This window comes from Stegastes partitus, unplaced genomic scaffold (genome assembly GCF_000690725.1).
Source record: "Stegastes partitus isolate 25-593 unplaced genomic scaffold, Stegastes_partitus-1.0.2 Scaffold1553, whole genome shotgun sequence".
NCBI lineage: Eukaryota > Metazoa > Chordata > Actinopteri > Pomacentridae > Stegastes > Stegastes partitus.
This window is the reverse complement of record NW_007579284.1, coordinates 131,162-145,564: the sequence shown is the minus strand read 5'-3', so window position 1 is coordinate 145,564 and position 14,403 is coordinate 131,162. Positions and strand designations below refer to the sequence as shown.

The 14,403-nt window shown below is 41.1% G+C and overlaps 1 protein-coding gene across 1 annotated transcript in view; it reads right to left on the bottom strand.

Moving 5' to 3' along the window:
• The window catches only part of focad (focadhesin), a 60,496-nt gene that overhangs the window by 11,189 nt on the left and 34,904 nt on the right, over window positions 1-14,403 (bottom strand). The window contains exons 18-31 of the mRNA XM_008300512.1: window positions 13,305-13,440; window positions 12,919-13,107; window positions 12,408-12,529; window positions 12,229-12,321; window positions 10,669-10,757; window positions 9,809-9,850; window positions 9,596-9,704; window positions 9,304-9,420; window positions 7,225-7,463; window positions 7,058-7,147; window positions 4,981-5,128; window positions 2,741-2,860; window positions 2,309-2,431; window positions 2,082-2,159 (exon numbers count right to left, since the gene is read on the bottom strand). Coding sequence (XP_008298734.1) covers window positions 2,082-2,159; window positions 2,309-2,431; window positions 2,741-2,860; window positions 4,981-5,128; window positions 7,058-7,147; window positions 7,225-7,463; window positions 9,304-9,420; window positions 9,596-9,704; window positions 9,809-9,850; window positions 10,669-10,757; window positions 12,229-12,321; window positions 12,408-12,529; window positions 12,919-13,107; window positions 13,305-13,440 — 1,695 coding nt within the window. The remainder of the gene's footprint in view (window positions 1-2,081; window positions 2,160-2,308; window positions 2,432-2,740; window positions 2,861-4,980; window positions 5,129-7,057; window positions 7,148-7,224; window positions 7,464-9,303; window positions 9,421-9,595; window positions 9,705-9,808; window positions 9,851-10,668; window positions 10,758-12,228; window positions 12,322-12,407; window positions 12,530-12,918; window positions 13,108-13,304; window positions 13,441-14,403) is intronic.

Below are 14,403 nucleotides of genomic sequence, written 5' to 3'. Positions count from 1 at the left end.
TATTCAGACACGAAGCCGACACGTTCAGTTGCAGTCAAAATGGGTTTATGTGTTGTGTAGAGCTGTTTCACCTCCTGCATCATGCGTCCCTGCCCGCTGCTGTCCTGCAGGTTAGCCAGTAGTTTGTCAAGGGTTTGGCTGACGTGGACGTGTTGGTCCGTCTGTCCACTACTGCAGAGGGCCGCGAGCACCAGACCCAGACCCAACATGCAGCCGGTACTGAGGAGAGAAGAGAAACACAAAATCAGCAATAAGTCTATTTCATAATTTGTGTATCCTGTATCCATCTCTAAGACTGTGTTCGACCTTAATCAGTGTTTTGGTCTGTATATGCAAATGTGTCTGCAAGTGCACGAGCATATATCTACAGAGTTTGTGCAGAGCTTTGATAAATACCAGTTTTCTTGCTGTGAATAATGAGGCTTGTGGTGTGCAGCTGGTTGAACTTAAGTCTTGGAACGAGTGACCTTTAGTGACATTTTGGTGATTTCTAGAGGCCAGACAAGCTGAATGGGTTGATTCTGTAACGCTGTTACATGCTTATAAAAGGCAGTTGAAGCCATATATTAAAATCTGCTGTGAACTTTTCCAGAGTGGAGTAGCAACAGTAATAAACACACAAGCATTGGCTTTTGAAATGTATTGATTTTCACAATAAAATATAGAAACATTTGTGTTTTCTAAATGTATTAAGAATGCCCTGTGTTGGCTGAGGGCTGCAAGGTGCCTCGGTGGTTCGCACTGTGGCCTCGCAGAAAGAAGGTTGCCGGTTCGCGTCCCGGTGAGGACACCCGGGATCTTTCTGCGTGGAGTTTGCATGTTCTCCCTGTGCAGCATGGGTTCTCTCTGGGTTCTCCAGCTTCCTCCCACACAGTCCACAAACATGTTGAGGTTAATTGGTGATTCTAAATTGTCCGTAGGTGTGAATGTGCGTGTGCTTGGTTGTCTGTCTCTAAGTGTAGCCCTGTGATAGACTGGTGACCTGTCCAGGGTGTCCCCTGCCTACGACCCTAGTGAGAATTAAGCGGTGTATAGATAATGGATGGATGGGTGGATGGATGGATGGATGTGTAGACTTATATATTTCTATTTCTGCAGGTTTATCTTGCCTAGAGTGACACTCACCAAACCCAAATCACACCATAGTAGTCACTCATCACATACTCATGCTTAATGCATGCCGGTCTACTGCACAAAGTACAGCTAAAACCCAACGTGCATGTATACAGCAGCAGGTTTGAGCCAGATGAGGAAACCTGAGTCCGTCTCATTGGACATATACTGACCGTTGTGTCAATAGATGACTACCGTAAATTCTGGACTATAAGCCTCTACTTTTTCCACACGCTTTGATCACAAAAACAATGACGCGGCTAATTTATGGATTTTTCAGATTTTTGCGAATTTGCCTCGAGATGTAAGTGACATTGAGAGTGACAATGAAAGAGAGACTGAGGAAGTGTGTGACGAATTAATTCTGAGGCTGTTCAATTCCGACACTGAAGACGACGACTTTAGTGGTTTTAGTGCGCAGGAGGAAGATGAAGATAGCGATCAATGACTTTTCCTGGTAGGCTACTGTATTTTTGTTTTTTTTAACCAGCCGTGTTACAGGCACTGTTTGGGGGGAAAAAAATGGTACACATTTAATTAAAGTTTTAAAAAATCNCTCCACGCAGAAAGATCCCGGTGCCCCCACCGGGACGCCAACTGGCAACCTTCTTGCTGCGAGGCAACAGTGCTAACCACCGAGCCACCTTGCAACATTTCTCATTATTACAATTATTATCACAGAGCAAAATAAAGGTGTCTGTTCCTGCTGCTCTCTGACATTATAAGTTCGACAGGAAGTAAGAAGTCTGACAGCTTTGAAGGAGTAAAACTACAGGACTTTTAGTTTCATCTCTCAGTTAATCCTGAAATTGTAGTTTTCACAGTTTAAAAAATGCTGATAGGGTTAGGGTGGATACCAGAAGGGCTAAAATGCCCTTTGCAGATGAGTCTTTACTGCTAAATATATGCAAAATGCCAAGAAATAAATACCAACCCTGGTCTCAGACACATGTGGGTGAACTTCTTACCTGGATGAGGTAGCGCTCTGATCCAACTAAAGCCACCAAGCCGTTGACAGCAGACAGTCTCTGCATTGTGGGACAACCCTGAAACACAAGTCGTCTGCTGAAACTGTGCAAATCATTTGGATTGGAAAAGTGTTTGAACCGTGACTAGTCATTGTCAGCAACCGACGTTTTGATTTCGACTGAGAAAATGGGTCGACTTGTAGTAATAGTTCACGCCTTTGTCGTACCTCAGCCAGTAAGATCTTGATCCAAGCGGCCAGCAGACGAGGCTGGATGTCTTCTGCTTTACCGTGGCCGGACATGGACAGGCCGTGCACCACCAACCCCAGAGCCAGGGAGAAGCCTGGGGTCTGGAAACATGGAGTTGACTTTAGAATGCCTCAAAATGACCCTTAGTTAATCTTAAATACTTAAATCAACCTGTTCTGTAACACATTCCCACATGGCAATATCTAAAACCACAAAGACTCCTTTTCACGGTGGACTTGACTTTTTCGTCCAGCAAAAAGCACTACAGCTAAGGCAAAGGTCACATTTGTTTAAAGGATGCTTGACGACAACCCCTGTGTCAAATGCAACCAGTCAGTTGATCAGTCAAACCATCACATGACGCCACTGCAACAACAACCATATCGACACCACCAGTCCCTCCTGCTGACCTGCTGGCTCTCCTCAGTCAGGCTGCGCAGAGTGTTCATCACTTCCTCAGCTTTGGCAGCATCAATAAGGCCTCCACTGAAGGCCGAGACGCCCACACACGCCACGGCGTACGCCAAGACCTGCACAGGCGGATCAAAAAATAAAAAAATTCCAATATCAACGAAATGTCACAATGTTGGGGAAATGCTTATTTTTTTGTTCATAGTTTATTTTTTTCTCAATCTTTTCCTGTTTTCTTCTCCCTGCAGGGTCAGGGATTCACACGTTCAAGGCATCCAAACAAAAGTGCAGCGCTCACAGTGTTACACCTGCAGTAACTACAGGAAGTCATACCGTGCCCTTAAAAATAGAAAAATCTTTTCTCAGACATCAAGGTGGGGAGAGGAGTTGTATTAAAAGCACAGCCCCTTGTAACTGCAGCCCCTTTCGTTTTAAATGACAGAAGAAAACATTGCGCAGCTCTTTTGTCAGTCTTTCAAAGGCTTTTGATACATTCAAACATGCCTTATTTTTTCAAGCATTAGATTCAATAAAAAATGCTTTTAAATAGTTTTTGAGTTACCTCCTGTGCAGACAACAGTGTGTGACTATTAGAACTACAAAATTTGTGCAAGTTGCAAAAGGTGTGTCACATTGCTCAATCCTGTAGCCTGTTTTGTTCACTGTTTTTAAAAAGTGACATTGCCTCCACTGTATGTGGCTGTAATGTACAACTTTATGCTGATGATACAATGTTGTACTATGGAGCAGTTACTGTACATTCTGCTGTCCAATCCTTACAGCACTGATTTGAAGAATTATAAACTGTACTCTATAAGCATAAACTACTTCTTAATGCAGATCCGAAGTAATTTCATGATCTTTACTACAGCAAAAATACTTATGACAATGTGGTCAACCCCACTATGAGTGGCACAAGTACAGAAATGATTATGGACTAGAAACACCTGCGAATTTGATCAATGAAAAGCTGAAGTATAGATATTACGTGTCCAATCTGGTGGTACATTACGACCAAAAATTAGTTTGTTTTACAGGAATAAATCATGTTTCCCACTGCACTGCAGACAAATGACAAATTTTTCAGCGTTGGACTTTGCTGACACTTTTTTACAAGCATGCTTCAGCTGTGACTTTTAAGTCCTGTGAGACTGTTTATTACTGTGCATTAGGATTTATTACCGGTGATAATTATAATACTCATCATTGTGAGATGTATGCTAAGGTTGAGTGACCCTCCCTCTCTGTGATGAGGGTGTACCTTTTTTTTTTATTTTTAACCCATTGTTATCTTTAAATGAGAGCCCTTAACAAACACACTTACATAACTGGATTACGCTACAGTTGCCGGCTTGTTTTTACTGATCTTGGTAAATCCAGTTTAAGGCTCGATTCATTTTCATCCTTATGGCAACATACATTTGTTTTAGTTGATTTGTTGGTATTCATTTCTTGCATTAAGTCTTCTATTATTTTTTGCTATCATTGTTATCTAAGTTTGTTTTGTGTGTCCACATCTTGTGCTTTCTTACTCGGCTACATTGTGAATGAGGCCTCAGAGTTTAAGTAGTTTACAACACTTGCACAGACTTGATTGGCTTTAATTTGATTTAAGTGAATAAAAAATAAGCCGTAATCTTTATACTTTGTGCGTCTCTCATTTTGTTGTGGCCATTTTGAGCCAGGTCATCAAAAAAAAAAAAAAAAAAGGCTCTCTTGATGAATTGTCTTCTGCTCTATTAATGCTACTGTCAGTGCACAAACCATTACTTCTTCATCTTATATGACAGAACTGTCACAATATGACTTTTGACTAAACAGGAAATATTGTGACACATTTCAGTCCTGGCTGATTTAGCAACATCTACAGCCAGATTAACCTGTGAGAGTTTAAGTCTGTTTTCTTCTTACTATGTTAAGGCTTTAAAGACTTTGAGGACAGCTACATTGCTTTGGTGAGAAAGCATGTAAAGCCCTTTTCAGACAAGTCACATTTCTGCTACATTAATCTGTTCATGGACACCATTCTGTCATTTCAACAAAGGTCATCTTTTATGTTAATGTTCCTCACAGCTTCACATTAGTGTCGTGTCGAAAACAATACAAAGCTGATACAAGGTCTGACTTGACTGCTGTTGCAACATTTTCAGAAAAGTGACCAGGTTTCTTATTCAGACACGAAGCCGACACGTTCAGTTGCAGTCAAAATGGGTTTATGTGTTGTGTAGAGCTGTTTCACCTCCTGCATCATGCGTCCCTGCCCGCTGCTGTCCTGCAGGTTAGCCAGTAGTTTGTCAAGGGTTTGGCTGACGTGGACGTGTTGGTCCGTCTGTCCACTACTGCAGAGGGCCGCGAGCACCAGACCCAGACCCAACATGCAGCCGGTACTGAGGAGAGAAGAGAAACACAAAATCAGCAATAAGTCTATTTCATAATTTGTGTATCCTATATCCATCTCTAAGACTGTGTTCGACCTTAATCAGTGTTTTGGTCTGTATATGCAAATGTGTCTGCAAGTGCACAAGCATATATCTACAGAGTTTGTGCAGAGCTTTGATAAATACCAGTTTTCTTGCTGTGAATAATGAGGCTTGTGGTGTGCAGCTGGTTGAACTTAAGTCTTGGAACGAGTGACCTTTAGTGACATTTTGGTGATTTCTAGAGGCCAGACAAGCTGAATGGGTTGATTCTGTAACGCTGTTACATGCTTATAAAAGCCAGTTGAAGCCATATATTAAAATCTGCTGTGAACTTTTCCAGAGTGTAGTAGCAACAGTAATAAACACACAAGCATTGGCTTTTGAAATGTATTGATTTTCACAATAAAATATAGAAACATTCGTGTTTTCTAAATGTATTAAGAATGCTCTGTATTGGCTGAGGGCTGCAAGGTGGCTCGGTGGTTAGGTTGCCTCGCAGCTAGAAGGTTGCCGGTTCGCGTCCCGGTGAGGACACCCGGGATCTTTCTGTGTGGAGTCTCCATGTTCTCCCCGTGCAGCATGGGTTCTCTCCGGGTTCTCCGTCTCCTCCTCCCACAGTCCAAAAACATGTTGAGGTTAATTGGTGATTCTAAATTGTCTGTAGGTGTGAATGTGAGTGTGCTTGGTTGTCTGTCTCTAAGTGTAGCCCTGTGATAGACCCTGTCCAGGGTGTCCCCTGCCTTCACCCCAAGTCAGCTGGGATAGACTCCAGCCCCCTACGACCCTAGTGAGGATTAAGCGGTGTATAGATAATGGATGGATGGATGTGTAGACTTACATATTTTTATTTATGCAGGTTTATCTTGCCTAGAGTGACACTCACCAAACCCAGATCACACCATAATAGTCACTCATCACATGCTCATGCTTAATGCACGCCGGTTTACTGCACAAAGTACAGCTAAAACCCAACGTGCATGTATACAGCAGCAGGTTTGAGCCAGATGAGGAAACCTGAGTCCGTCTCATTGGACACATACTGACCGTTGTGCCAATAGATGACTACCGTAAATTCTGGACTATAAGCCGCTACTTTTTCCACACGCTTTGATCACAAAAACAATGATGTGACTAATTTATGGATTTTTCAGATTTTTGCGAATTTGCCTCGAGATGTAAGTGACATTGAGAGCGACAACGAAAGAGAGACCGAGGAAGTGTGTGACGAATTAATTCTGAGGCTGTTCAATTCCGACACTGAAGAAGACGACTTTAGTGGTTTTAGTGCGCAGGAGGAAGATGAAGATAAGATAGATCAATGACTTTTCCTGGTAGGCTACTGTAGTTTTTGTTTTTTTAACCAGCCGTGTTACATGCACTGTTCGGGGGAAAAAAAGGTATTTACGGTACGTATTTGTGTATGTTACCGGTATGTATTTAATTAAAAGTCCAAAAAATCTTTGTGTGTAAATATCTCATGTTACAACATGGACACCTGCGACTTATAGACAAGTGAGGCCTTTATATGTACAAAACTTGTTTTCTTTTTCAAGTTAGTGGGTGCGGCTTATATTCAGGTGCGCTCAATCGTCAGGAAATTACGGTACATGGCTTTGTCATTGTAATGCCCTGGCAATGTGTGCATTTGAGGGTTAAACCACAGTGTCTAAGGATGCGACTCTAAGGACAATTATATTTATTTATTCGGATGAAAACTGGTTTAAACCCGAAACAGCCGTCATGCTCACCAAAGGAATCATGAATATATGAGTAGCATGTGTGGAAATAATTCACAAATAGTCCCTAGAATGTATAAAAAAATGGTAGATTCTTCCAAAATAATAAAATGATCAACAAAATCATGTTTTTATGCATGTCAATACACAGATCACTGACTTGTATTCCAGGTCGGGGTTGAAGGAGCAACTTTCCAGAGCATTCAAGGAGCTTAAGAGGAGATCATTGTCCTTCTGAGCAGAGGCGTCACTGGATGACAGAAAAATAAGTCAGTAACAGACGCTTTATGTGTCTAAATCAGTATTCTCCTCCTACAGCTGCTGTACCTGAGGCGCTGGTGGTGCAGACTGGACAGCACCATGCCGAGCGCGAGGCCCGAGTGGAACTGGACGGCTTGGGAGTCATCTGCGGAGGGGGAGCCCGGCAGGCCGGCCTGCAGCGCCGACAGGACCTGGACGAGACCGTCCCTCTGCCAGACCACCAGCACCGGGACCAGCAGGGACAAGGCCAGGCTGGCACAGGAGCGAGCTATGGCACTGGCTGTGTTCTCACCCGAGTAGGAGCGCTGGGGAGGAGGAGGACGGTGTCATGTTGGTCACAGGATCTGTCAGCTAATACTGTATTCTGCTGCGATCTGTACTGTGATATGTCTTGCTTTTGGCTTTTTATGAGGGCAGGAAAGAAGAAAAATCCAGATGGGATTTAAACAAATCCCCAGCCCAAATCATTTCCCTTTTAAAGTGAAAACAGCAGTGAACAGACCAACAACGCATGAATAAAACAGCACGGAAATGTGGTAAAACTGCATGTATACACAACTAAGGAAGGAAGGATAAACCAGAAACTGTCTTCCAGAACATCATCAGTAGAAAAGCTCTGCCTTTAAAAATCTATTTCAATATAGAAGCAGGCAGTGCACAACAAAACAACCCAGTGCTTGTCAGATGAACTGTGTCTGGGCTCATTTACGTTTGGAGCCTAAAAAAACTCCCAGTTAAATGGAAAACTTGTAAAATTTAGAGGTTGTTTCCAGGAGTTAAACTTCTAAAATGAAAAACATTAGATTATTCATAGAGTGTGGAACTTTCATGTAGCAAAAGCAAAAGGAGGAGATGTAGTTTTAAGAAATGTGAAACTGTTAATTGAGCTTTTAGGTGGAAAAAACTGATAACAAATCAGTGTGCTCAGGTTCAGTTTGTATGAAGGGAAAAAAAATGGGGATGTGTGGGGAAAAGAGGGAAGGACAAAAAAAGAGATGCTATTATGCAACTAAGTATAAATGCAACTACTTCAGTCACACATGAATAAAAAGTTGATCACAAAAAAAAGTTTGTATGAAGAAATGCCGAACGCCCAAAGGAGCAAAAAAGATAAATTAAAATTAGTACAGCCCCATATTTAAAATGTTCATTTGTGCTTTGTGTGGATGTTTTGGAAAGCATAAGGCACAACAGTAGTATACTAGTCAGAGAGCTCACATTCCAGGTAACATCTTATCAAGAAGGAGCAACAACAAAAAAACAACTGAACATAAATCAGTTTAACAGAAAGCAGGACAGTGAGAAATCTTTATTCAAGGGGGCCAGATAATGAATACAAAAAAAAAAAAACCTCTTTCCAGTAACTTCTAAAATATGGAGGGCCAAACCTGTCATGATTAAAAATAAATAAATGAATAAATGAGAAAGTAAATAATTAAATGTCTTTTTTTGTTTTTTACATTTTCCTTTCATTTATCCATTTATTCACTGATTTTTCTTTTACCTACTTTATTGTTATTCCCACATTTATATGTATTTCCACAGTGATTTATTATTTTTTACACTTTTTTTATTTTCATATTTACACATTTAATTATCTTCCATGTTCATTTATTTTATTTCCACATTTGGTTATTTATGCATTTATTTTTGCTTTTCCACTTTTCCTAATGTGCACATTTTTATTTTCCCACTCTTCCACATTTTTACTTTTCCCTCAAGTGTCTGCTAATGAGGGAGGCGTGTACTAAAACCCCCGAGTGTCAATCTACAAAGTATTCTTGCATGATAAATGTTCATTTAAATAAGTGTTTTTTTAATATGAGTTTTTCTATTGGCTACACTTCTGTCTTCCTTATAATTTAAGGGACATTTTTAAAAACATCAGTGTTTCCTATTTCTCTTAAATAGAGATAAAAATGACAATAAATACAATTTTTATTTTTTAATTGATTGGTCTTTCACAAAAAGATCCAAGGAGCAGCTTTAGTGTTTAGTCTGTCACTCCACAGGATGATCTCAGTATTAAGTGTTAGTCACTCAATTTTAGGTTGTGTTTATGTGCATATAGTCTGGGTAGACAGCTGGTCTGACTGAAAAAGGACAGTATAGGTGGTTATAACAGCCATCAGTGATAAAACTTACATGCAGGAACCACGGGAAAACTTGCCCCCTGGCCTTGTAGCTGCTGCTGATGATGCTGAGCAGAGTGTCGAGCATCATCGCCAACCAGCTGGCAGTGGGCACAAACTCTGGTCCAGCCTGCAGGGACAAGCCAGGAAATCAGATTTGTAGCGCTGTCAATATGCTGTAATCACATTCTCAACTGTTGGCAGGTTAGGAGGTTTCCACAGCCTTATGTTTGTGTTCGAAATTGGAGTTTATAGGTTACGCAACGGTGGGAATGTTGTACAAGAAGTCATGCAGGGTGTCTTACCCCGAGGCTGCCGTCGCTATCGGCAGGCAGGTTGCTCTCGTACTTGGCGAGGGCAGCAGCGAGGCCGCTCAGAGCCAGGATGGAGTTCCCCTGAACGACGGGACTGTCCCTGAAGACCACACAACCAGCAGTGAGACAAGGCTTCTAATGTAACTGTATGTCAGGTTGTACATTACGGATTTTGTTTCCTGCAGCCACAAGCAGGGGACTCACTTAGTAGCAGCTTTGATAACATCTGTCAGCTGATCTCTGGCCCTGAGATGGAAGAGAAGAAACAAATAGAGAGACAAAGAAAGATGAATAAGGGAGGGAAAATAAAGAAGCAGAGAAACTGTGACCTTGTTCTGCGGTGATGTGTGAACAGCAGCCTTCCAGCTCAGAGCAGAGAATCAATCGGCCCACAGCAGATGTCTGACTCAGTAACATGTATAACCTACAGCTTTCTCCTTACTTTGTATGTGTTGTATGAATACTAGGCTTAAGGTACAACCTGTATTTTTTCCTGTTAACTGTTCCTATTTTGTGGCAATATTCAAACTTTCATCCGGGTAAAAGTGTGTCTGAAGCTTCATTTAGACCAGAAGGAACACAAAAATTCTATGAAACTTTACTTTCATTTCATAACTTGCATGCTTGCTTTTAAAAACTGTAATGTGTTTATTTGGTGCAGTTTAATGCTTTTATTCTGAAAAACTGCAATAAAAAAATAGTTTCACCATCATCTCCATTATTTTATGTTCTAATCTGTTAGTTTTTTGTATTTTATTGTATTCTGCATTCATATGTTTTTGTCTTTCGGTGCGTTTCTGATACAAAAAAACTCATAAAACCACATATGGATGGAATATTTTACCAAATGGAAGCTGCTGAGGAATATTTGCACAGTTTGCACACACAAAGAAACAGGAAATGGCCTGAAAACAAAGAGATAACCATGAGATTGTTACTTTGCTGGTGCAAAAGTACTGTTATCTTTTGCTAGAAATAAAAAAAAATGAGCAAATTGACTGTAAGCATCAGTGCAAAAGGCCAGTTATTAGCGAATTGTAAATATGCGTTAAAGTGATTCTCACCACATCCAGGCACAGTGCTGTTTATACTGTAGCTCCTGTGGGTTCTCTTTGCCTTGTCTCTGCTGCATTTCCAAATCGGCTCGTCGACCCTGGACACAAATCCACCCACGGAGTTAACTACAGTACATCATGCAGAACTTTCAATTGATTTTGTCAAACTCATTTCATTTGGCATCATCTTTGCAGCAGCTAATATGACCACAGTCTAAGAAAAAAAGTTACAAGCACAAAAGAGCATTTGTTAGAATGAGTCCGTAAACTGGGAGGGTCATGGGTCCTGCAGCGGTCTCTTCACAGCCATGGGGAATAAGCTGTGTAAGGAAAATAAAGGCTAATGCACAGCTTAGGGTTTGTGAAGTTTGAGTTTTAGATGTCAATACAATAGTTTTGATTACAGACCGACTACTACACAGCAAAAAAAAAGACCATATACGCATTTAAAGCTGATGTAATAAAGAGCTGTAGCATTAGGGTGCATATAATTACAAGGTTAAATACAATCTATAACATTTACCAGTAGTTAACTTGCTGTTATAACACAGTATGTTCTCTCTTGACATGCTTTCCCCTTGTTTTACACACTCACACCTTCACAACTAAGGAAGTCTGGAGCAGACATTAAAATTTAATGATTTCAGCCTATTCAGGACTTTCATGTTGCCATACGTAGAAGGTCTTTTGGGGTCCATTGAACCCCAAGAAAAAATAGACTCATACTACAGTACAGACCAAAAGTTTGGACACACCTTCTCATTCAGTGAGTTTCCTTTCTTTTCATGACATTTTAGATTCACACTGAAGGCATCAAAATGAATTAACACATGTGGAAATATGTGCTTAACAAAAAAGTGTAAAACAACTGAAAATACGCCTTATATTCTAGTTTCTTCAAAGTAGCCACCTTTTGCTGTGATCACTGCGTCGCACACACTCTGCATTCTCTTGATGAGCTTCACCTGAAATGGTTTTCACTTCACAGGTGTGCCCTGTCAGGTTTAATAGGTGGGATTTCTTGCCGTATAAATGGGGTTGGGACCATCAGTTGTCTTGTGCAGAAGTCAGGTGGATACACAGCTGATAGTCCTACTGAATAGACTGTTAGAATTTGTACTATGGCAAGAAAAAAGCAGCTGAGTAAAGAAAAACGAGTGGCCACCATTACTTTAAGAAATGAAGGTCAGTCAGGCCGAAAAATTGGGAAAACTTTGAAAGTGTCCCCAAGTGCAGTCGCAAAAACCATCAAGCGCTACAAAGAAACTGGCTCACATGAAAAGAAAAAAACACTCTTTGAATGAGAAGGTGTGTCCAAACTTTTGGTCTGTACTGTATGTTAAATTAATTTTCTGATAAGCGGATATAGTTTTGGTTCCAATGACAAATGTTCCTCTTTTTATATTTAAAAAAAAAAAATCTTGAAAAATAAAAAAACAATACTTGTCACCTAAACCAAGTAGCCTGGGGTCCAAAAGGCCCCAAAAGTCCTGAATAGGATTAAGCAAATTGCAATCATTAAATTAAAATTTTTCAATAATCAATCCATCAGTTGCCACAAGCACAAACCTGGAGGACGGCGTGGAAAGCTCGGCTCATGAAACCCCGCCAGGCCTGGGGCAGGAGGAGAGCACGGTGCCACTCCGATGGCTGAATGTTCACCTAAATAAAACAATTTTTAAAAAAGAGTTATCGTTTGAAACTGTTCTTACATCAAAGAGGAGTGAGAGAGGCATGCTTAGACGTACTTCATGAATGAGGGCCGTGAGGGTCTGCTGGTAGCTGCGGCTGCGACTGACGAGGAAGCGATCGATCGGTTTGCCTTCACGGTCCGTCTGCACGGGCAGCTCGTAACTGAGCAGCAGTCCAGCTGCAACGCAGAAAACAAGAGGGGTGAGCTACTGTGTGTTGAAGCTGAACAGGTCCAGTTTAACTTCATAGACTGTATTAGATCCAGATGAAAGTATCTGTGTAGCTCGTTACCAGTAAAGGTAATTGAATATCTTTGTTGTGATTAAATAGACACATAAAGCAGCAAGTTCTGTTCAAGAAATGTTGCTAATTTTTTGTGTATTTCACAGAAGTTCCTGAAAGTCCTCCACTAGCTTGTGTTCATCCATCATTTCAACTTTTAATATGATTTGGGGTTAAAGTCAAAAGATTTATTGTTCAGAAGCACCAAACAGGAACGACCATCTCCACAAACTTGACATGTTACCACAGTAGAGAAGCTATGCTGCTGAGACAATCTAAACATACCTGCTAGTCCAGGCTTCAGCCCAGGCTGCTTATTTTTCTCATAAGTCTTAAGCATGAATGATGGGATTCCTGCCACCGTTTTCCCCTGATCTGAACGAAGGCCCCCTCCCCTCAGGGCAGAGAAATACACCCCTCGTGGCATCTGGTTCATCTCCTGCTTCACCAGAGACGTCAGGAAGAGCTCCAAGGCTGCAGCAAAGTAAAAAAGTTTAACAACATTTGAGTGCTTTCCACCATTAATGTGATGGTATTGCCCTGCTGGAAGCATCATCGCTGGGGACTGAACCCAGCTTGAGGGGAATTTGTTGTTAACATTTTACCACAAGGTACCCAGATGTGCCAATTGCAGAGCAAAAGAGAGCGTTTGACCCGTGAGGATAATCTACCTGGTAGAGCAGATGGGGAGGTTAGAGATATCAACTTGACATAAGATGAGCCTGGGATGGAGAGATCCTGCTCCTCTTCCTCCTTATTCTGTTCATCATCCTCCTCATTTTCAGGGAGCTTTGTAGCAGGTCTGGCCTACAGGGATAACAGAACAGCATAAACAGACACAACTGAACGATTAAAACACCTTACACAAAGAGCTAAATCATAGCCTAGTAGCTGACTCAATAATGCCCCTTACACCTCAATGAAAAGGGTGATTCCACCTCAATTTAGCAAATAATAAAAAAAAAGAGTTCACACTTGACAATGTTCTTTTTTTTTTTTTTTAAAGTGGGGACTATTGATTGAGTTGACCATGAGTAAAACGGGGTCATAGGTGACATTAGTTTTTGAATTCCTAAAGAGGGGTGGGGTCATGCCACTGATGCATGGTCTTCTTTGCATCTATCTGTAGATACCTTGAAAAGTAATGTAGCTAGAGTCCTGAAATTTTGCAGGCTCATTGATATGTACATGTGGTCTTTCATGGTACAACCCTGCTTTGATAGAACAATACAAACCAGTTGGGTGATGGTGCAAATTTGATCAGAAAATGTCCAGGTTTTTTTTTCTATTCCGATGTTCCACCAACCGTAAAAGCTTTATTGTTCACCCTAAGAGGCCGATTTGTTTCCCCCTATGATTGGCACCAATAGCAGCTTTAAAAACGTAGCGTATGTTGCCATTTAAAGGCATACTTTATGAGCAAAAAAAAACAAACTAAATCACTTTTCTTGCATTTGTATTCAAAGATGGTCAGCTATGGGGGGGAATTCAGTGAATTGAGGCGGAATATCAAACTAACATTTTAACACAGCACATACGAACCATTATTTATGCTGTCATTTGAAACTTTGTAATACTAAAGCTTTCGGCACAGTGCTGTTTTAAGGACACATAGCAATTTTGTCTAATTGAATTGAACTACCAAGACAGCAGCCATTCTAGCAGCTCTGCAAGGCTATACTTGTCCTCCTAAAATTACACCCCTGACAGTGCGCTGCATGCACAGTCTAGCTCTGGAAAAGACACAGGCAGGTGCTTTAGACTTGGCAC